Raw genomic sequence first — 23,826 nt, 5'->3', positions numbered from 1 at the left:
TCTTCCTGTCAGTCAGCATTTCTGTAAATTTTTTTTTATCAACATATAATTTATACTGTCAATACAACTGAGCATGACAGAGGAACTAGTTTTTCGTCGAAATTTCAACATGCAGAAGTTCCTTAACCACGTTTTGTTTGTTATTTTTGAGGTACTTACTGGAAACATAAAGGATGTGATGACAGAAGTTCTTACGCTCTGTACATATCCTGTGTTAAAGCCAAAGATAAGTTTGTATCTAGGAATAGAGATCTGTTTAGTCAAGTAAAATAAGTGACACCTGCAGGCATCTCTTGTGTTACTTTATATACTCAGTGGGTTCATTCATCAAGGTTTTCTGCCTTCATGTGTTACATATGTGTGTTTGTGAGTATATGATTATATATACATATATTTGTCTATGTACATACACACACATATATACACATAATTATATGTAAATAAAGTAGGACAACACAAGGTAAAATACTGAGGTAAAGCCTCAAGTTTGTGGACTTTTTCATCACAGTTGAGATCATAAAGGCATAGGTGTATCTAACCCCCTCTGAAGCCTTTTATTGATTCTTGGTTGTACAAGGGAGTGTGTCTAAGTTGTCACAGTTGTTTGTTATCTTGAATTCCCTAAAATAATTCCCTCATGTAGGGCTTACAGTTCTCTTGCTTGTGGCTTAAAGGACTCACTCCTATAATTTGGTTCTTACTATCCAGTGGCTGTTTTTTGGCTAAGACTAAAGTAATGCAAAGTGTATTACATGAGGCCACATTACTGCATAAATTCAGGTAATAAAAATCTGAAGAGGAACTTTCATTTCAGTCTGGCTTTCAAGACTGTCTTTAATAATTTGATGTATCTGTAGCAATTCACACCTGTTTCATAGCCCCATTCCTTCAGATTCTATTTTTGTGTTGCTCTGGGTTCATTTTCAAGATATTCCCAGAATTTTCAGATACTTTTTGGGTTTAACAGTTAGGCAAAATTTATTCGTAATTGTTATGCTCTCTAGCTTTACCTTCCTTTTTTCTTTGTAGGGGGGAGATTGTGTTATCCTCCATACATCCCCTTCCTGTTTCATTATGTATCTTTTCAATGTTTCTTCTAAATAATGGCTTCTCTACTGATTCATCCCCATTTCTCTTAATTTCCTACAAAATTCACTTCACTTTGCTTGTAACTTTACCAACTCTGACCTCATCACCTTTCACTTGATACAAAAATGTGAGTTCATGAAGGGTGGTTTAAAATTCAAAAAGGTGCTACTAGACTGAGAAAATAGAGAACAGATTACACCAGAGTGGATTCATATAGTGTTCTAGTTTTTTGTTTTGGTTTTTTTTTTTTTCCCTCCAAATGAAACAAAGGAAGAAAAGGGATATGACTCCTCAATAAACTAGATATAAGGAGAGTGAGCATAAATGACGGGGAAAAGTTTGAAATTAAACCTAAACAAACACATAAAAAAAAGGTAGAAATCCCCCTATGGACAGTCTGGAATAGAAAACAAAACTTTCCTGGCTATCTGAACATATGGTGTTCTGGATCCTATTTTCAGTATGATTTGTGAAGGTTACTAAAGGAAAAACAGATTTCGTATATCTTCCCAAATAAATGCAAATTCCTTGCCTCAGTTTCCTCAGTACCGGAGCAGACTTTGATTTTGCCAAGCCCGTGATAGACATTATTGCACACCACTCAAAAGTAGTGATGGTAAAAAAAGTATTTTCTATCTGTTGTATTTTTCTATTGTTCTTTTCACATATAACACTGTATGTGTTATGTACCTGTTGTGGTCTAACCTCAGCCATCAGCCAAGCCCAATGCAGCTTCTCACTCACTCCCCCACTGGTTGGACTGGAGAGACAATCAAAGGGAAAATTTGTGGGTTGAGACAAAGTTTAATAGGAAAACAAAAGCTGTTCACACAAACAAAGCAAAACAGAGAATTAATTCACTGCTTCCCATGGGCAGGCAGGAATTCAGCCATCTTCAGGAGAGGAGGGCCCCATCACACTAGAGGTGACTTGGGAACACAAACACCATCACTCCAAATTGAAATTTACTATTTCTAAGCTTAATTTTCCTTCCCTTCCCTTCCCTTCCCTTCCCTTCCCTTCCCTTCCCTTCCCTCCCCTCCCCTCTCCTCTCCTTTCCCTTCCTTTTCTTTTCCTCTCTATTATCCATAGTTTTACACATAGTGGATACTGTAGCTGCAAATATGTTTTCATAACATTTAGGTTTTTTGAAACTTCTTTATCCTAAGTTGTTGACCATCATCTGTCTTTAAAAAATAATATACTGATCCCACTAATATGTGGACAAAAAAAAAATCATAATTTTAACTTTCTATTCATCATGTCAGTGAAGTATTATTATTTAATTCTTTTACAAAATTGAAAGTAATTGTTTTTTACAAAAACTGAAAGTAATTGCTTAGCTACACACATTCTTCCATTGTTCTAATATATTACAGCTTAACATTTGCTTTTTAACTAAAAAGTCTTTTTCTCACTTTTTTACTGGTTATTTTTAGGAGCTGGGCCTTGTGATTACAGGAACTCTGCCTGTCTTCAATCTAACAAGGGAACAAAATGGGAAAATTGTAAGCTTTTTGTTCAAAGAAAAAAAAACAAACAGCAGTTATAGAAATTAAATTTAATGTTAAATGCTTTGAAGTATGTGTATTTCCATGGGGTATTTTTTAGTGTAATTGTCTTGTACATTAGAAACAAAGGGGTAATGTTTGCTTACCTGATAACCTCCTGGGAACAGAAAATGCAGTGTTCTTTTACCCTTTTTGTTATTCTGAGTTTCAGGGTATGTCATTCCACTATCTATCCCTGTGCCTTAGTGGCAGTGGGAATGCATTAAGTGCTCAGTAGATGGGAAGTAGATGATGATGGGAAGTAAATAATGATATTATTTAGACCTTTCTAAGAAATAATGTCCAGATAAATTTCTAGCAAATCTCTGAGGCTATGACATTTTGTGGTAAAAGAGAATATAAATCAGTATATAATTAGTAATATATATAACAATAATGGAAAAGAGCACCATATTTAGATTAAATTCTAAGTGTTTAATAAATAAAACTTATCCCTACTACTGTCTGACATGGAATCTGTGTCCTCTTCACAAAGCAAAAAACAGACCTGGAATATGCTTGAACAGTGTGTGGTAAAATATTGTACTTTTGGTGTACTCCATTCAGGTCAAAATATATAGAAATTTAGTCAAAACATTATTTGATTCAGTTTCTCAGCTATTGCATAGAAGGAATCAATGAGGGTTTGATCAGTGCCATTTCTTTACTTTACTTTCAGAATAGTTCTCATAGTTTCCTTTTTAAAAAAAAGCAATAAACCAAAAAATGTTGCTTAATCTTATCTACAAGACAATGCCTGGAATTTTCTGAGTCTTGTTCAAAGTCACAGACTACTGATTATCAAAGGATGTCTTTCTGAGAAGCTAAACAGACGTGATCTGGTACACAGGAGCAGCAAGAGAACTCAAATCTGCTCAATTTGTATCTCTACCTGAATATATTTATAGGCTGCAAGATACTCCTCCAGCAAATTTTACAAATTTATTAGTATGGAGAAGGGATTCAGGTCACATTATGTAAATTATTGCCCTCCTTTTCTGTAGTAGGAAAACAAATTATATGCAAAATAATTGTAGTGCCTGAGTCCCTGATTTCAAATGCTGATGATTCTTTTACTCACTGGGGTTTTTTATTGTGTTGGAATATTTTTCATTCATTGTTATACTATAGCCCAAAGAGTTCATTGTTTTGTGGTTTCACTTTCAGCTGCCCAACCTAAGCATGAAAAGTGCTCAGTGCTGGTGCTGATAGTTTAGGATCTGTATACCTGGCACTATTATTGCATCATTTTTGCTTTATTCATCTGGGAAAGTATTCCTCTTCAGAAATAATTTTCATACTCTATGCTATTCTAAATTTATTAAATTTTCTTTTGAATCCCTTTTACATAATTTAAAATATTCAGAATAGACACACAACTAATTAGGCAACTTCTCAAATATATCTGTCAAAAAAGTGATAAAGGCAAAAATACAAATTTACTGACTGTTGCAGTTATTTTCCATTGTAAATATGTCACATACATACTAACATTTTGGAATTTTACCAGAATCAGCTGATTCTTGGAGTAATGGGGGTCGATGTCTCTTTGGAGGACATTAAAAAACTGACACCCCGATTTACGGTAAGCTGCTTGCATTGGTGGTTTCTCGTATGTTTAATGTGTGATTTCTGTGCATGCTCTTTCATAAGTCATACTGCAGTGACTGGATTTGAGTCAAAATACCATCAGAATTCTTTTCATATATTCTTTTCTATTGTTGTTCATTTTCTGATGGTTTTCTCTCCAGCTGTATGTGTGTTTCTGTGTGATTTGTCCATCACGGTGCACTGTGTAAAAGTCAGCTTTTACACTGGGGGACATATTACAAGTAATTATCTTCCTGTATCTTAAGGCACTGCTCTTTAGTTAAGTGTTTGATTCTTAATGTAGAGTACACAATCATTTCAGCTGATAATTTTTGCCATTTATCTAGGCCCTCTCTTTATAGAAAATTTCTTTAATATAGATGTCTGTGTGTACCCTACTCTACATGACTGATTTATTTACGTAGATATCTAGCTGTGGAATTTCTATGAAAATAACTGGTGCTGTGTAAAACAAAAGCTGAGGAAGAAAAGGAACATCACAAGTTTGACTGAAGGCAGATGCAAAATCCTACATTTAGAATGGAATAATCCCACACCACAGCTCAGGCTGGGAGAGGCTGCCTCAAAGGGCAGGAAAGGAGTCGTGGTGGAGGACACACAGCACATAAGTTAGCAGTATGCTCTGGCAGTAAAAACCAGCTGTGCAGTAAACATCTGTATCAGTATACTGCCCAAATTTGATCTCCTCAGTATAATAAATACTCTGAGGCCCAATGCAGAGCCACTAAGTTGGCGGAGGGTCTGCAGTACCTGGTACACAGGAAAAACCTGAGAGAGATGCATTTGGGCTGAAGAAGGAGCCTAAGGGTTAGCTAATGGGAATTCTGGAGAAAATGGACCTTAACACTGCCTCAAATAGAGGCTGCCAGCATTGGTGTGGCAATGGAAATCCCAGATGAAATTAAGGAAGAAGGAGAGCAAGCTGCCCAGAGAGGCTGTGCCACTGGAGGTATTCAAAGAACTGAAACCTAGTCCAACTTTGAAGCTGAACTTTATTTTTTAAGTTGGACTTTATTTTTTGCTTTCAGTGAGAGGTTGTACCAGCTGACCTTCAGAGGTTTCATCAGCCTAAATCATTCTCCAAGTTTATGATCCTAAAAGAGTAAATATTAAGAAATTATCTTGTCTGTGTTAGTAATCTTATACTTCATGATGCCTGAGGCGTATATTCCACAATGTGAGCATTTCTTGAAAACCATTAGTTACTCTTTCTTCATTACTTAAAACCATATAATGCTAAACTTCATTTCTTTCTTTCAGCTTTGTCCAAATGGATACTATTTTGCAATTGATCCTAATGGGTATGTGCTACTCCATCCAAATCTCCAGCCAAAGGTATGAAACACCTTCTAATTTACTTCTCTATAAAAAGGAGATATTGTCAGAAAAAAATCAGACTGTACCAGACAGCAATAGTGAAAATTCTCAGTTTTGTGGGTGTTAGGAAAATCTGTGGTGCATATATGGCTTCATCCAAATCCACCAGCTTTGGCTTGTATTGAATTTGTTTATTAATAAAATAAAAAATATGTATATTTTGAATGCATATTTATACATGTGAAGTGTTTTAATATATGTATTCATATGAAAACAGTTAGTGGTAGCTGTAATATCATTGTGAAAACAGTATGATCATTGTGAAGAATCTTGAAGCAAACTGAGAAGTTTTCGTGCACTTTTTTTGGTGATACTTTCTCATTTAAAAGATTTAAATTTTCATAGTTGCAAAACCAAAGAAATCATAGGAAAGAACAATGTATTTTACTTGAATTGTTGTATTTATTTATTTGCTTATTTTTTGTTTACCAGAGCTGAAACCTGATCTCAGAGTTGGGATGGATTTAGCTGAGCACCCCTCCCCAGAACACTAGGTTTTTAGTAGTTTAACTTGAGAAAAGTCTTTCATGTTTAAACATGATACATTTTTTCTAAATACGATTAGGACACAACATTCATCAAATTTCAGGAAAATAGAAACCAAATATTTCAGTTTGGCTCTTTATCCATTAGCTGTAGTCCTTACCTTGTGGAGAATCCTACATTGTCTGTATCTTCTTAAATAACTTGCCTCCCTGACATTGATGAGAAATTTCAACATGAATGGATGATTTTTATTTTTTTTTCTGAAATCAGAACTTTGATCTTGGTCTTCATGAAAGGTTTCTCCATGTGAAACCATCTTCTGTTTAGTGGACTTCTTGAAAATTCTCATATTTTAATTGAATCTTTTGAGTGAACTATGTGTCTTGAATTTTTAAGGTTGTGTTATATAAGTGAGAAAGTTAAAATAACTTCTTTAATTGTCAAAGACAGAAGAAAAATTAAGAATTCATCTACATATTTTAGTGATTAATTTAATTCTTAATCTGGGAGAAGTCAGCTTTGTGAATATTTGAATTAATTTCCTGGTGAAGTAATTAATACATTTGAAATCTTTTGCCAAGTGTGTATCACAAGAAAGAAAAAAGTGCTTCTAAAGAAGAGAAAGAATAACTTGACTGTAACTATTAATGAGTATCCCTTTTGATTTATTTTAAAAGGCACTTCAAAAATATAAAGGAAAACCGTGGAAAAGAAGGTTTTTATGCAGTCTTCATAATTGGGCAGGACTTCAGTTTCTGGATATTTGCATTTGATTTTGATGTCTTAAAAAGTGGAAGTTTTGATTTGATGACTCTTCTTGATGAATTCTTCAGAAGCAAATAGCTGCATCATTACTGACCCAATCTTTTTTTAATTAGAGGTTATTAGTAATTAGGTGATGGCGATTGGCCTATTTATCTTTCCCTTATATGCAAATTAGACTCTTTTCATTCACAGGAGTAATGTAAAAAGAAGCAATGCAATAGTCTTGTTTTAGACCTTATCTTGTAAGAAACTGATGGATAAGGATTCTGTTCATCTCAGATTTGCTGTTATTTTTCACTGTTGGCTCACAACATTGAAGAATATAAACCTCTATTTAAAACTCAGCTCATCCAAATTAAATCTAGGCAAACTGAAATGGATTATTAGGATACTAATTGTCATGGTTTCTTTTTGCCTCATGACAACTACACTGTCATGTAGTTTTCCTCTTAAAAGGATGTAGAAGTACAGAGATGCTTTCTCTTAATGCTCAACACTTTGATTTAGTGTATGTTTAAAGCAGGATGTTTTATAAGTAATAATTGTTATGTTGCAGAACAATGTCTAAATGTAACATTAAGCATTTGAATTATTATTGTTGTTGTTGTTATTAACAGTTACACAGACTAGACTTTTCCACTCCCAGTTTGTGTGGGGTGGTGCATGCTATTCAGACTGATACAAGAACTACAGTTTAAAACTAAGGTACTCGACAAAGACAGATATATTTAGAATTCATGGACCTTCTTTAACATGTCATATTAATTTTAGTTGAACCTCCCAATAGCTGTTAACTTATTAACAAAAAACATCTTAACCCTCTTTGGCAGCAATTTTTCAATAGTTGTAAAATAAAACATAACAACATCTTTGCCTTTGAAAAGGTGAGGGTTTCTTACACTTCCAGTGCTTCCTTCTTTTGAATGTCTTCTGCTTTCCTTCTGAAAATCTATTTCCTCAAATCTCAACTGGTTCAACACAATTAATATTATGAGAAATTGTCTTGAAGTTTGTAAAGTTGTTTGCACAACTGAGAAAAGTCAACAAACAACAAATTCAAAAGCATATTAAAATAATTTAAAACTTTTCCATCATGTTCTTATTTGCTGAAATATATGAAAATTATGCCAAAGCATAACGAGAATTTTTTTACTATGCATCTTAATATCATTTTAAACAGCTTAAACCTTTTTTATGTTTGTGTAATTAGCTACTTACTTTATAGTAGTTAATTTTATGTTTTATTGCAAATTTTGTGTGTCTGCATATATGGATATATTTTTCCCACTGTTATGGGAGAGAGCAGGTGGATGCACCACGGAACTCACTGAGTGAGTCCATTAAGCATGTATTAACAAGCTTAATCTTAATTACATTTTTAAAACAGTAAATAATTCTATTTCTCAATATATTCTAAAGATTAGAATCCTTCTCTTCATTTTTATTATGGTTCTGATCAAAACCCATTTAATGACAGTCCTAAAACTCCATATGCCTTCAGTGAGGTCCAATATTCTGTCTTACTGTTTAGGGTTATTTACAAAACTTAAGAGGAGCTGGATTTTAGGATGAAATATAAAAGCAAAAAAAAGTGAGCTATTCTCATTCTATATGTTATTCTGTCAGAGTATGTGGAAGGGAGAGCTCTCTGTTAATTTTATTCACATTAACATATGTTTGATTTTTGTGTCCCTATCCTAAAACTGTGTATAATTCTGGCAGAGATCTCAGAACTCATGATCAGGGTGAGGAGTGGTCTCTGCTTGCAGTAGTAAACATGCACTGGACAACACAGATGTTGAGGAAACACTTCCATTCTATAAGTAGGCTGTTAACTAATAGTGCAAAAATATAAATTACTGCTTTTTTATTACTTCAGCAAATTGGTGTGGGCATACCAAAAGTTAAATTGAGAAAAAGGAGACCCAATGTACAGGTAACTTTGGATGGAGGTGATTAGTGCATTAGAATGCATAGACCTGGAAATATAATTAGAAAGCTTCTGCCCTGCTTACTAGGAAAAATCTAACTAGAGAACTGTTCATTGTGACAAACAGCTTCCAAAGCATGAAGCTTGCATCCTTTCCTGTTTAAATAATAGAAAACATGCTATTGGCTGTAGTGAAGGACATTCCATTAAATTATGATGCTTTACTAATAGGTGCTAATTAGAGTCGTGCTGTAAAAATTCTTCTTCAGATGTTGAAATTAATTTGAAGACTGGAAATAAAAAGAGACTACTTGTGCTGGCTTTGCTTGCATAAACCCAAAGTCAAGAGAAGATCAGAAGACAATTCTTGTGACTTTGTTGCAAAGTTTTATTGTGCAGTGTATGCTGCATAAAATTACAGACTATGAGTTGTTCAGGTTTTTTTTTTTTTTTTCCTGGGGAAGTCAGAGTAGAGAATATGTTTTATCTGCTATTTACATGGAATTTGCTCAGTTTAGCAGACCCAACTGCACAGAATTAACTGTCATTAACCTGAACAGTGTATCTAGTCATGTTTATGTAATGCAATTCCTGAGAAGAAAACACTTACTGAAAACTTAAAAATCACTAAAGGAATATATTAAGTATGTAACTAGAAAAATAGTAAACTGAAACACAGTATATCAAGTTTGATTTCTTACATATATGGGAATCTGTAATGCAAAACTCGTGGCGTGCATAGCAACACCAGTAAAACATGGTGTAAAATCCTGATCCAAGCCGCTGATTTCACCACGTGTTGCGTGGCTGTGTTTATAACACGTGTAGGAAGCCACCTCAGGGCTGGAATTTCTGTTTGTGCACTGGAGAAATCAGCACTGAATAATAAAAAAAAAAAAATCTTGGTTTTCTTAGCACACCTGGTTCCTCAGCTTGCCATGGTGTGGTCTGGCTGCTGCTGGGTTGCCTGGCAGTGCACTGCAAAAGCTCTGGGCTCCCATCCACTCCAGATGCTCCTGAATTCACCTCGATGGTGCAGGATTTTGCTGACTTTTTCCATCACTTCTTTTAAAAGCCTAATAGCCTTTGTCTTTATTAGTACTGCAGGTATGAATAAGAACTAGGCTTCTGAAACGCAGCAAAGAAAGTCATACATAGAATTTGTGAGAATTGACCTCCCAAAACACACAACATTTTAGTTAACTTTTTTTTTTATGTTGCTGCACCAGTTCTTTCTTTCTTTGTTTCCTTCATGAGTTGTCATTGAAATTATAGATCCTTGCCTTTATTTGTCCTGCTGAAAATGGATTGCAATTCTTTTGTTTACATGCTTCATTGCTAGTGATTTACTTGTGTTCTGTTTTGTTAAGTTGTGCTGCTGAATGTGGTGGTGGTGTGCTTTTTCCAGTCATGTTACATGCATGACTGGATAAAGAGAAGAACAAACTGAACTGTAAGTTTGTTTCTTCAAGGCTTGAAATAAACCCCAGTAAATGGCAACCTTGGAAATAAAAATTATGGAGCCCAAATACTGGTAAAAACATTCTTGAGGGAAAGAGACATTAAGAGGAATTAGTCTTCCCTTTTAAAGTAGCAGCGTAGCAATTTTCTGTTCCAGCTTTTAGTGATTGTCTTAGTGCCTCAGGCACATCTAAGAATGTGTTTATACATGGTTAGGTTTTTTTACCTATTAAAAGTGATTAATAAGTATCATCTAAGAAATGTGAAGTGATATAATATAAATCTTAAATAGAAGAATAGTTAATGCATACTTGAATTTTCATATAATTAAAGTTTGCTATTTTGTCTTTGGGACTCCTTGACTATGACTAGCCCAGGTTATCATTTGAAATAAGTATTGACCTTGATTTGATGTGATGGCTTTATTTTTTTTTCCTTTTTTTTTTTTTTTTTTTTTTTTTTTTTTTACCATGTATTTCCTTCTTTGTTCCTTTTTGTGTTGGAATGGAATGTGAACTTCATAAATGCCTCCTCTGCCATGCCAATGCCTTCATGCATGCTGTTTGGGTTTGACCATGCTATTCATTATCCATTGCATGTAAGATATATAAATTTTTATTTATTTTTACATTTTAACCTTTTGTTACTTATTTTGAGAGTGTGGATTTGTTGGGAGGGAAAAGCAACTGCATAGCAATAATTGAATAATTTTGAATTAGGGAGCATACATTAATGCCATTATATTGAAGTTGCTAGTTTTATTAATCATGTATGAATAGAAATGCAAACATTTTCTTGAAGTTTTCAGTAAATATTTTAAGGAAATACCCAGAATCTTTGTCTGCAATCTTTTCAGTACATATTCTCCTCCTGAGAATAAATGTATTGTTTTTTCTCTTAGCAGACAGTAAGTCTTCTTAAGAACAAGAATGATTCTGTATAGCCAGAGACATGTACATTTTATCCTCAAGAAAAGGAAGAAATAATCTTTTTACTTCTGGAACTATTCTATATTACAATCCTGAAAATAAGGGCTACTGTTAAGCTCTTAGTACTCCAGACTGTTACATGAAGGCATGTTTTACCCCTTGTTCAAGATATTACTTTCTTCTAGTACATACATGTATTGTGATGAAGCATGCTTGCATTCCTTGATAGAACAATCACATGTACATTTAGCTTTGCCAGAGACTGCTACGATATGAGGAATATAATTGTAATTTTGAAGGAAGGGACTTTGGTCTAACCTTAGTCCACATGTCAGTATAGGAGAATTGCTGAAGTCACTTAATTTTTTTTTTCTTTTTTCATTTTCTACTCTGAACTGTCAGATTTAAATGGTTAAGTAATATATCCCTATACTCCTAGTTATAAAGAAATACACTTCCTTTTAGGAGGTGCATTAAATAACTACTGGGTGATGAGGATGGATGATTTTTATGCCACACACAATATACAGAAAATGGGGCTTAGGCAAAATTGCCAGAAAAAAAGTTGGACTCCCAAGAACTCATATGGGAGATGGCTCTGGCCAAGTAAATGCAGACTGCATCTGAGAAAGGAGCAGAGGCTGGAGAGTGGTCCAGTTTAGTTTAGCAGTGCTACAGTGGTTTTCAGCACTCCTGTGGGGCCAAGGTTTTTACAGATGTAGGTCACCAAAGTTCTCTGTGCTCCATACTTGAGGGTTGACATCATCAATGTTCCTTAGGTCTGGAAGCTTGGGTTTCAGTATTTCTGTGCTACAGGTTTCCATCTTCTAAACTGAGATAACAGTGCTGATAAAAGCAAAAGAAATGCTTTTGAAACTCCAAGGTGTTCAGGGAAGTCCTGTAATGCTGACAATAAAAGTGGAGTTTATTTTTTATAAACCCCAAATAATTGGCTGTAATTGCTGCCTCTTTGAATCTTGAACCATAGTCTATTCCCACCTCACATCATCAAGTCTGTGTTGTCTGCTCGTGGTAAAATTGCAAAGAGTACAGTTGTCCAGCTTACTGGTTGGATGGAAAACTCTCCCAGATTTCTCTCTCCTTTCTTGGAGGCAGGATATCAAGTGAGAGATTCATATCCTCTGCTTCCTCTGCTTCCTGTGCTTCCTCCCAAAGCAGTACAGTCTGTGACACACCAGGAGAAGGGGAAGGAGGAGCAGCATTTCAGAATGAGCCCCATACATGACAGGCTGTGCACAGACACTGTCAATTAATATTAATTTGATTTTCACTTATCCAATTAACCTCTCTATTCAACAAAATAAAATGAATGAGAAAGGGCCACTAGTAACGCTACAAGAGATTAAAATAGATGGGTTAGTAAACCCACTAATGTAGGCTAATTTGAAATTAAGGGATTAGAGTGGTTTGTAATACTAAAGTACTCTGTTTTTATTATTTGGTCATTTAATGTCTTCTGCTTCAGAATCCTAAATCCCAGGAACCTGTTACGCTGGATTTTCTAGATGCTGAATTGGAAAATGATATTAAAGTTGAGGTGAGATTACCTGGTTTCTTAGCACCAGTTGCTGCTCGTATTTCACCATGTCGTAACTGCAAAGCAATGAATGTTCTAGATTTTGAATGAGTATCTATTTCAATATAAATCTAAATTCTAAATTTGTTAAGATGATGACTTTATATGGAGATGAATTTATATTTAGATAAATGAAATCCCCCAGCATTATTTATAGGCCAGGGCAATGAATTATATTCCTCTTACTTTGAAAAACACCATGATTTCTACTTAAATTCTTCTTCATGAAGTAACAATTCCTGGGAAGGAAAACTAGAAATTTTTTTCAAAACATAACACTTTTTAATAGAATATTTACCTGAAATACTTTCCCTATTAACACAAGATTGTTTTTGTGACAAGTAAGAGAACTGAGAAACAAAGTTAAATGTAGACAGCTAATTAATTCCTCTGTATATTTTTAAGTTACTGATTTTGTAATATATTCAGAAATGATAACTTTTTAAGATAATCAGTTAGTTTTCTGAAATCAAATGAAAGGCTTTTAAACATTTTACATTTTTCACTGAAATTGTTCTTTTATACTGACAGTAATCAGCCTGCCTTGGTATCTGTTTAATTTTGCCTGAAGTTTCTTTGAAATGGCTGCTTCAGAGGGTAGTTGCTCTTGAGCTGGTACAGAAGCGTTTCTGTGAATCAGTGCTCATGCCTGAATCACACAGATGTACTGGCAGGCACAAGAAATGCTGGGCAAAACTTCTTTTCATGCACACAGAATTCATTCTCTCTTTGTCAGTGCCCAACAACAAGGACTTTTATGGCATGGTCTAGCAATTGAAAGTATATCAGAATTGTTGCTTCTTAAGTCTGATGGAGTATATATTTGGATAAAACAACTTCTAATTGGAAAAATCTGAAAATTGTAAACAAAACTTATTTTTTTAAGAGTTGTGACTTCCATTTGTATTAGCATTTTCTGTGTTTTTAAGAAATGTTTTGATCACTTGAATGATTATTCATGAATGATTATGTTACATGCAACACCTACACTTTTTTTTTATTTCGCTTTTTCCTTTTCTTGCTTGCCAATAGATTCGGAAAAAAATGATAGATGGAGAAAGTGGAGAAAAAACATTTGAAACACTGGTCAAGTCCCAAGATGAGGTAAGATAGGAACCCAAAGAGTTACATTTACAGGAATAAAGCAAACCAGAAAAATAATGTGAAATGGTGAAATGCTGCAATATTCATTTTGTAATGACAATTTGTACCATTTTTTTCCCTCCAGATATGCTAGTTTTACTGGCTTATAGTAAAAAAAAAAAAAAAAAAAAGAAATTATGTACTTAGGAAAAAAAGAATTGTTTTGTTTCTTGGTTTCTTTGGTGTGTCATTAATCAGGCAGTTGTTGATGAGGTCTTACACTCTGTTCAACAGGAAATGGACCCAGCCTACTTCTGTGCATGAATTCCAAAACAAAGTGCTTAATTTGCTTGCAGAGTTGTGTGAGGATGGGTTTGGTAGTTTATATTGTGGTTGAATGGGAAGAAAGTTGTGAGAAAAAATAATAAAGTAATATTTTTATGCCATAAATGAAGACTCTTTGGGATAAGCAAATTCATCTTACAGTTATATCATGTACTTTCTGAACAGCTTGTTGAGTTCTTTATTATCTTGTCCAAAATACTTATGCCTGAAAAATACTGCTACTGTTTTCTCTAATAAGCAGACATGTTTCCTAGCAATAGGAAATACTCAAATTTTATATGGGTCATTACAGGAGTGCTCTATTTCATGGGGACCTCAGTGAGAAGGAATCATGACTAGTGTGCTGAAGGAGCAGTTCTGACCACAGTACGCCCCACAGTTACAGTTCCACAACAGCTTTTTGAAACTTTTGCTCTGACCATAAGTCAGTTTGAAGATATCTAATTTGATGACTTAGCAGTCTACTGCACAACCCATAGATATAAACTCACTATAACAATAGTTAGAAGAATTTCTTGCAGTTAATTCATACTGACTTTCCCCTCTTCCCTTATTCTTCTAGAGACCTGTATCAGCAGTGCCCTTGCCTCCTTTACTATTTCGTGCTTTCTCACAGTAAAATGCTAAAACGAAGCTTTACAACACTGCTTTACAATCTCTGGATAAATCCTGCTGTGTGAAAAAATGGTGGTGTTTTCCTGAATGGTTCCAGTGTTGGACCACGTTGCACAAATAGGTGTTTTCTGAGGCAGAGAGACTTAAGTCCCAGTGGATGCCAGTTCCATCCCCTCGCCTGTGTCATGATGAGGATAAACTGCTACTGAAGGAAGAGACTCCATGCTGGGACATTTTCAGATTTGTGTTGTTTTGTTTAAGGAGTGCCTTTCCAGACCTATGGGTGAAAAAGGCTCTGTGTAGGTGGTTAGAAAAGGAAGGGTTAGAAGGTCATAAAAATACAACATGATTAGCATTGTACAAGAAATTGCACTAATGGCAAACATTTTGAAGAGATTTCAGGTTGTTTGTACATTTCTCAGACTCTGTTCTACAAAAGGCCTGAAACAGTTGGTCCTGCAACTCTTTGCCCAAAGAAAGAGGGAGGGAAGTATTGCAAATGCTGAAGTCAGTTACAGTATCTGGGCAGGAGGGAGGATGCAACATCCCTGGGTGCATGAGAATGTGCTGCTTACACACGGCCCAGACCACAATCTGTGTTGGAATAAAATATCCCAGCCTTTGATCCCAGATGTCTCAATGCCAATGAAATTAATTATCCTCACCTTCCCTTTCACCATGGCCCAAGATTTCTTCCTCTACCCAGACCTCTCTGAGAGAAGAAAGGAGCAGCCAGAGCTGGCTGGCTGATGACTGCTTCCAGCCATTGCAGCTCCCAGCTTTAGGCTGCTAGAACCAGAAAAAAGCTGCTTTAAACCACGGGCCACGCATGAGCCATGCATCACTTAGCACTTGATAGCTTCATATATTTTCTTATAAAATGGGCTGATGTGGTCGGTTGCTCTGAACTGACAGTTGCAGTCTTCGGGCTTAAAATTTATGTTCTTTTTGTTTTGCTTTTTGGTTTAAGTTTGCATCGCTTTCCTTTTGTGTTGCAGCTGGCCCCAGCAGTGTCTTGGGAGATGACTTCATACTACAGCATAGAGACTGGACTTGTAGCAAATGTGGGTGGGGTGCTCTGGAGTCTCCCAAGGCCTCAGGGGCTTTCCAAGTAACAGAGAAGATGCCATAGGAACAAAAGCATTGCCACATTTGGCAGCAGGGGTGGGCAGTAGTGAAAACTGAAGGGTCACAAAAGCTGCAATAACATGTGTGAGTTCCTTGGCAGCGATCAGCTGGGGATGGGATGGGCTCAGACTGCTCACTGAGGAAGTTGGCAAAGGTAAATGGGAGCTGAGGTGTGAGGATGTGTTATCCGCTGAGTTTTCTTTGAAGGGAGCTTTCAGCCAATTTGCTTTCAAGCATTGTGACATTGCTGGTGGCAACAGGATTTAATTACAGCCCAGCTCTTCTCTTCCCTCCCCTCCACCTTGGGCACTGTTTTTTCTTGTGGGGGTACCCATGGCACTGTGCCTGATTTGGAGGAACTGCCAGCACTAGGTTCAAGTGGCTGATTTTATCCTGAAGTACACATTAATTATAAATAGGCTTCAATAGGAATCTCTTCAACTATCTTTTTACCTTAAATATGAAAAGTATCAGGGTACAAGACACTGTTATATGCATCTTCTTTCTGATTTTCTTTTATCTTTTTTTTTTCATTGTCTTTCATCTTTTTTTCATTTTCTTTCAAAAATTACTATTAAATTATTTATCCTTTCATGCTTTACTGAAAAGCAGCAGCCAGGTAATGAGAGGGTTTCAATTTATTGATGTCATATAAGTCACCTCTTTTCCAAAGCCATTGTCATTTTCCCACTATCCTTTTACATAGGGAAAGAAAGAACCTTGAGGTATACTTGTGGTACCTTTCACCAGTGTTTGCAATGTTGCAGTGCAACAGCTGTACAGTCTTCAATGCTGTCATACTTACAAAAATTTGATTGTTAAAGTAATAATATGTTGCAGCTGGCATAATCTTATAACTTTCAAAGTGGAAAACTGAGTAAAACAATGTCAGCCAGGTGGATTCATGATTAAATCTATGGGGAACTGTGGGACTGTGCCTATCATGCTATTTTTCATACCACAAGGAAACAAATGGTAAAGATTATCCTAATGTATTAAGTTATTTAAAAATAAACATTTATTTCAATGTTACATTTTTTCCCAAATTCAAGACCTTCCTAATTAGATTAGAAACACATGCTAAGTTTAGCAGGGGCTGTCTATACAATCAGGATTACCAGACTGTGCCTGTAGTTATGATTCAAATTTAAATGCATTAAGCCAGTGTTGCTGTGACCTGAAAGGACAGGCTCTGGGTGTTTTTGTTTTTAAAGACTTACCTACAAAGTCTTTTTGTAACTGAGTTTTTTTTGTTTGGTTGGGGTTTTTTATGTTTTCTTAGTTTAACTGCAAAATGATCCATAAAAGAGAAAGCATTTTTTATCAAATTTAAATCACACAGATAATGGTTTGCATAGGTCTGGCTAATGTGAAAATTACAGGTCAGGTTTGTCTGATTTTATTTAAATTTTGCAAATGCTCAATATAAATTATGTGGTTGATTCTTTTGCAAAATGTAAGTTTGGAATATATTTAAGGAAAGGAGTTGCAGCTCAACCTGTTATTTTAGAAAAAAAGTAAATAGAAATACATCAGACTTATCCTTGATTTTACACAGTATTTCTCAAAGAAAGGTCACAATTATTAAAGCTCCTTAGTTTTATAATTTCATTTTTCACCAATATCTCTTTGTAGAGGTATATTGATAAAGGAAACAGAACGTATACCTGGACTGCTGTGAATGGCACTGATTACAGGTAACTCATTTCTGTCCACTGACTTCCTTTGTTTATTTAAGTGTCCTTTTGGTTAATTTTGGTTGATATTTTTAGCATTGCAATTTTTGTACTAGCTAAGGTGAAACCGGTGTGCATATTACTTCGAATTAATTTAAGCACACAACGTTGTAACATTAGAAGGAATGTTGAAACGTTCCTTAGCATTACCCAAAACAAGTAAAGGTTTTCCAAGTCTCAGGAAAGTTAAACTGCTCTAGTTCAAAACTAGATGGTATAAATATTGAGTCAAATTTTGACCAAAATGCTATTTCTGTTATGGTGAATTACAGTAATCCTCAGACAAGTTGGGTCCCAATTTCTGTTGTCTCCTGCACAGGTGTACAGTCACTGAGAATGCAAACATTAATTTGAGTGTAAAACCAAACAAATCAGTTTTAACAACAGAACACAAACCTATGATCTTCTATTCACTATTCCATTTTTCTGTTGAGCTGCCTCTATCTTTACACTCTGTAAGAAAAGGAAGTTTTTATCAGACTGCCATCTAGCAATCACTAGAGAAATACGTTTGATTTACATGACTTCGTAATTCTGCCTGGGCTTCCTGGCATGAGATGTAGCAATAAATCCTCAGAGTATCCGTGCAGAAAATTTTTTAAACATAAAATTATAGATTTTAATTAGCAATTTCTGCTAGCAGTAACTGTTAATGACAGGTACACTGCCACTGATTTCCCTAGAGGAGAATTGGTAGAAGGCTATCACTAAATATTCAGCAAGCTCGCTTATATTCTGTATAAATTGCAAATGTGTCACTAAAGGTCAGCTCATTTATGGGTCAACTGTGCAAGATTTCTAATGTTAATTTCTGCAGCTCTTCATTAGGAACTGTTGCAGTTCCTGAAATCCAAGCGAAAAAATTAAAATGAAATCCAAATGTAAAAATTAAGGATGCTACTTGGGAGTTGATGATAACTATTTAATGATTACTCATATCTCCTGTCCTTTGCATACATTTTTAGAACTGAACTCCTACATATGTGTAGAATTTAGCTGCAAAAATAATTCCTACATATTTTGAACAAAAAGAAGTTTAATATAAAAGAAAACTTTGCAAATGCTCTGCAAATCTTAAAGTATTATTGTACAATTATGTTCAATAATTGTTGATGGTGACTGCATGATTAAAGAAAATATTTTTTGAATCCTGAATGCAATGAATGTGAATGCAAGTATTGCCAGATGCATGTCCTGGAGGATATGGATTGTTGTTTTATCAGTGAGAGCCTCTGGTATTGTGATGTGTACAAATCAGCACAGTACTAAGTGATATTTTTGCAGTCAGTGATTACCATGACATGTTATATTGGGATATTAAGTGTGTCAGAGGAAGATACAAAAATCATGTATTTTTTTATTTCCAGTTATTTGGAAATTCCTTGCTTATCTGCTAAAAAGTGCATATGTGTTTAAAGGTGTAAATAAGAATGAAACCATCAGGATTGGCATAAATGTACTTGGGTCTATTACTTAGTGTGAGGCTGGTATTTCACAGTGTGTGTGCCTCATCTCATGACAGTCCAAATTACAAAATAGTTAATTACTTTCAAAACACAAAGAAGCTGAAACTAGTAAACTTCTGCAAATAAGATAATTGCTTTACTCGTCTCATTTCTGTTGCAGTTTGGCACTGGTGTTACCATCATACAGCTTTTATTATATTAAAGCCAAAATAGATGAACCTATAACTCAAGCCAGATGTAAGTACTGTAAAGATTCCCTGGTTTTGTCTGGCATTGCCAAGTCTTAGATTCACTTAAAAAGCAATGTTTGAAACTCATAAATTTTGTGGAATTCAGTGATGTTACCATGATGTACCCAAAACTTCAGCAATGATTCTAACCTGTTGGAACATCTAAGGTGCAAGAAATATTCTATAAAAATAGAATATGTGCAGAACATGTCAGTTCCACTGACAATCCCTACCCCTTGCTCTGTGCCTATAGAATCATTGCTTTGTGTATCCTCTATTGCTGTCATTTTAAGGGTCTGGATACTATTTTTTTTCATTTTATTATAGGACAAAATATTGTCCTATAGACTGCAAAAGTATAACTCTTTGTATTTTAGTTACAGTATAATGTTTAGCAAATTATCTCTGCTAGAACGATGTGAAAGCCCTGTTTGGTTTGGGTTGCAGTTTGGTTTCATTTTGCTTTTTACAAATAGTTTTAGTGGATGTTTGCATTGTAGTTTTATATTAGACTGATTTCAAACTATTTGCAGATTCTGAAGTGATAACTGGAAATTATACTTGTATACTTGCCAGTATTCAAAAGGTTGGGTTTGGTTTTTTTTTGTTAGGTGTAGCTTAACTGTAATCTAGGTAGTACACAAAATAGAACCAATCACAGCCTTTTAACTTTATCCAGGTGTTATGATAAATTTAGAACAAGTATGTAGTTAAATAGGAAGTTTGAAAAACACAAAAAAACTCAGAGAGGCATAGATACTGTTAGTTTAGAGAAAACTTCATCACTCTCCTCTACCATTGCTCCCACATGTGAAGAAGAATAGAGCAACTTTTAATAATCAGTGATTAATTTTGTAACTTTTTCCAATACAGAGTACTTTAAATTTTTAAGCAGAGAGTGTGATTCTCTTGATGAATTAGATAATCTGGTTTTGCACTTGTATCAATAAAAACTGCAAAACAGACCCTTGAAATAGCCACAGTGTATAGAAGGTACTGAGAAATAACTAAGAACCTATTCTTCAGTCTTCAGAGATGTTTGTCTTTTTTTTTCCAGACTACAGCTCTATGTAAATTGAACCTTTGAATCTATGTACAATATTTTTATTCAAGGGGCTGTTTGAATAAAATATTGGTTTGTGACCCCTTGTGCTTTACCCTGTTTTTTTCTGTTTCCCTGCTTTCTCTTTCTGATGGATAGTGACATCCAAAAAGGGCAAGTATATTCTTGTTGCTCAATTTCCTTCTGTTTACTGCAGTTGATATTTTTCACTTATATTTCTATTCCTACTGGATATTCTCCTCTGTATTCCTCATCTCAGGATTCTCTTCATGATCATTGGGTCCCATAGCAATAGAAAGGGAAAAACAAAAGTGAAGTATTTTTCTGTTTTCATGCACATTTTAATATGTTGCTAATCTCTAATCCTTCTTTGTCTGGTCCTATCAGTGTTCAGTGATATCATCTATTAAAGCCATTTTTTTTGGTAGGATTTACAGTGATGCTACTACGATTGAGATTTTTACACTTTATTGCAGAAAATATTAGTAGTATTTTTCTTCATGTTCTAACAACTCAGCATCACAAATATTTATTTGTATCAGAGTTTACTTCTAGTGAAAATATCTCATTTATTTTCATGTTGCTATAATAATTAAATTTCTTCCTTAAATAAATTGTTAGATATTTTTGTACTGTTTCCAGTTGTACATTGTATATAATAATCAAGTAATTTCTTCTATGTTGCAAAATACTGAGAAGCCTAGAATTCATTAAGGAGAAAGTGTCAAACAATTCTTTCTAAATTCATGGATGCATGCAAAAGTTAGCCAAATAGTTTGATAAGAGAAACAATGGCAAAAATTCCAGTTTACTTACTTGGTGTTTACTCTTCATCTGTTTAGTTACAGAATCACTGAAGCTTGATCGTTTTGATGAAACTGGCTATACATTTTTAGCACCAAGGTTGGTTGATTTCCCAGTAATAAGTGTTATTTCTGCATCTGATTTGATTTTTGGCACATGGAGAATACAGATTTGACCAATGAAGCCTAATTTGGTAACAAATTATCAATATTTTTTCATGCTAGAATGTAAATAGCATCATCAGGCTCTGATTTCTGCTCATATTAGTTAGAGAGATGTAAAAACTAATATTGATATTTTAATGGAAAACTTATTCACATCTGGGTATTTCTTGTGGTTCTGACTTCTAAGATTTTACAACTATTTTTAAAATAAGTTTCATAATACTGACCACAACATGTTTCCCAACTTCAAGACAAAGGGTTTCAAAGCTCTCTATTACTTCAGTATTAGTTAATTTTCAATTAATTGAACATAAAAACTATTAAGTCATTGAAAATTTATTAACTTCATTAGTTTTTTTTAATGTGAAATTCTGCAGTTCTTATTTCCCTTTTAAAATTATGTTTGCAAGGAAAACCTGGTATGATAAAGACTTCCTAAAAATTGAGCTCCTCTAAAAGATAGTTACGATAAAGAAAGGAAGTGCTGTACAATTAAGATAATTGAGAATTATATTGCATTATTTTTTTATCTGATAAATTTCTGTATACTTTTAAATTTCAATTAATAGATCAATTTCAATTAATAGATTGATTTATGTGAAGTCTTCTATCTTAAAATGTATCCTAATTTAACTCTTTAATTTAATTTTTCTGAAAGACTGAATTTATTGAGAATTAATTGCACCAATTACAGCTTTCAGCAAGTCCCTACTATCCTGCAGAACAAAGTCTGTTTGATATGTAGCTCCGCTTTAATGTGAATATTGGTATAGTAAGGTAAATTCTGCCTGTGGTATCTCTGGATTATAGTAAGGCAACTAAAGGGTTGTAATATATCTTCATCATTAAATACTTGAACACACTTCTTTTGTGCATAAAATTAAATTAATATAAAAGCTCATTTTAAAAAGAGAGCCCCCTGCTTTACTCTAAACACTCTACATTTTAAGTTGTTTAATGCCATTCATCATATAATATTTGCCTCCAAAATGCCCAGTGACATCTGTTTTTCTTGCTTGCATTCAATGAATTGCCCAATTATATATTGCTTTATTTCATTATGCAAGGGGCAGGGGTTTACTGTTTATCTGCTTTGCATATGACAAAACAAAAAGTGTTTATAGGTTTGTACCCTAATAAAATTGCAGTTAAAACTTCTTAGAGAATAGAAACTTATTCTCTAAATCTGGCCTTAGCTGGGCATGGGGTGTCTGTGTTTCACCAGCAATCCAGGTTCTTTCCAGTACAGTTTAATCCAGAAGCAATTTAAATTCACTGGGTATATTTTTAGTGTACAGACAATGATGTCTTAATATGTCCTACACTACTACTCAGGGTTTTTTTTCAGAGAATCTATTCCCTATTTCATGCATGCAGTCTTCTTACACTTCAAATCTTAACAAATGCTTAGGCAGGCATTTGAACACTTTATTTCCTGCAGATGTCTGAATAATTGATATGGTAATCAATAAATACTGATCATGGCAGCCAATTGATGCAGCAATACCAGCTACTTCATAATAGCTGTACAAGCCTGCTTGGACTTCTAAATTGTCTGCTTTAGTAGCACAAGAAAAAAATATAAGAAAACTGATGTTCTGTTGTTTTTCAGAGAATACTGTAACGATGTAAAAAAATCAGAAAACAACACTGAATTTCTATTAAATTTCAATGAATTTATTGACAGAAATACTCCAAGCAGTTCATCATGTAAGTACACTTCTCACCTCACTGAAATATTTCCTTAGGAAAACACCTACTCATGGATGAGAGTTCAGGCTCAAATTTTGTGGGTTTGTTTTTTTAAGTAGAAATGTATCTAGTGTTGGGATTTTCTATCCAAGGTAGAGAGTGTAAAATTAGTTTTCAAGTTCTGGCATTATTTAAGAAAGTTTGTAGGGCATTATGTATCCTGTGTTTTCCATAATTCCTGTCAACATCTTGCTCAAGCATCAAATAATACTGGTTCATTTTAATACACTCCAAATATTTTTGAGTTTATATTTTCTCGCTTGAGTGTGGCAGCCAAAGTAAATCTCAAACAGACTCAAAATCTGGTAATGAAATCATCAATCTGCTTTCTTGTCATTTTATTCCAAAATAAGTAAAGAAGTCCAAGACCAAAATACCCAATAACCAAAATAAAAGAGAAGGAATTTATTTCACATATTGAAATCACTGGTTCACATATTGATTAAAGAGATTTCACTTCGGCTTGATCACCTTAAGACCACAGATCCATGTAACTGCTGCAGTGGCGAGCCCTGGGCTTTGGGAAGGGATTAATTCATCTTTTGAAATTGAGCCTTAACCTCTGTTTAGAATAAATGAAGAGTTATTGCCATCAGTAAGGTGCTAATGCCTTGTTCTCCAGAAAAAATCAGTGTTTGGATTTGG

General features: G+C 34.5%; 1 protein-coding gene across 3 annotated transcripts in view; it reads left to right on the top strand.

Moving 5' to 3' along the window:
• The window catches only part of CACNA2D1 (calcium voltage-gated channel auxiliary subunit alpha2delta 1), a 359,280-nt gene that overhangs the window by 307,480 nt on the left and 27,974 nt on the right, over window positions 1-23,826 (top strand). For 2 of the 3 annotated variants that reach the window (XM_041474555.1, XM_041474558.1), the window contains exons 16-25: window positions 2,529-2,597; window positions 4,150-4,224; window positions 5,511-5,585; window positions 8,758-8,814; window positions 12,685-12,756; window positions 13,828-13,899; window positions 17,602-17,663; window positions 19,329-19,405; window positions 21,304-21,364; window positions 23,042-23,139. In XM_041474555.1, coding sequence (XP_041330489.1) covers window positions 2,529-2,597; window positions 4,150-4,224; window positions 5,511-5,585; window positions 8,758-8,814; window positions 12,685-12,756; window positions 13,828-13,899; window positions 17,602-17,663; window positions 19,329-19,405; window positions 21,304-21,364; window positions 23,042-23,139 — 718 coding nt within the window. The remainder of the gene's footprint in view (window positions 1-2,528; window positions 2,598-4,149; window positions 4,225-5,510; window positions 5,586-8,757; window positions 8,815-12,684; window positions 12,757-13,827; window positions 13,900-17,601; window positions 17,664-19,328; window positions 19,406-21,303; window positions 21,365-23,041; window positions 23,140-23,826) is intronic. The other variant, XM_041474556.1, reaches the window with a different exon arrangement.

Source organism: Pyrgilauda ruficollis, unplaced genomic scaffold (assembly GCF_017590135.1).
Source record: "Pyrgilauda ruficollis isolate IOZ18807 unplaced genomic scaffold, ASM1759013v1 scaffold33, whole genome shotgun sequence".
NCBI classification, from domain to species: domain Eukaryota; kingdom Metazoa; phylum Chordata; class Aves; order Passeriformes; family Passeridae; genus Pyrgilauda; species Pyrgilauda ruficollis.
The sequence above is the reverse complement of the archived record's forward strand: the minus strand, read 5'-3'. Positions and strand labels throughout refer to the sequence as shown.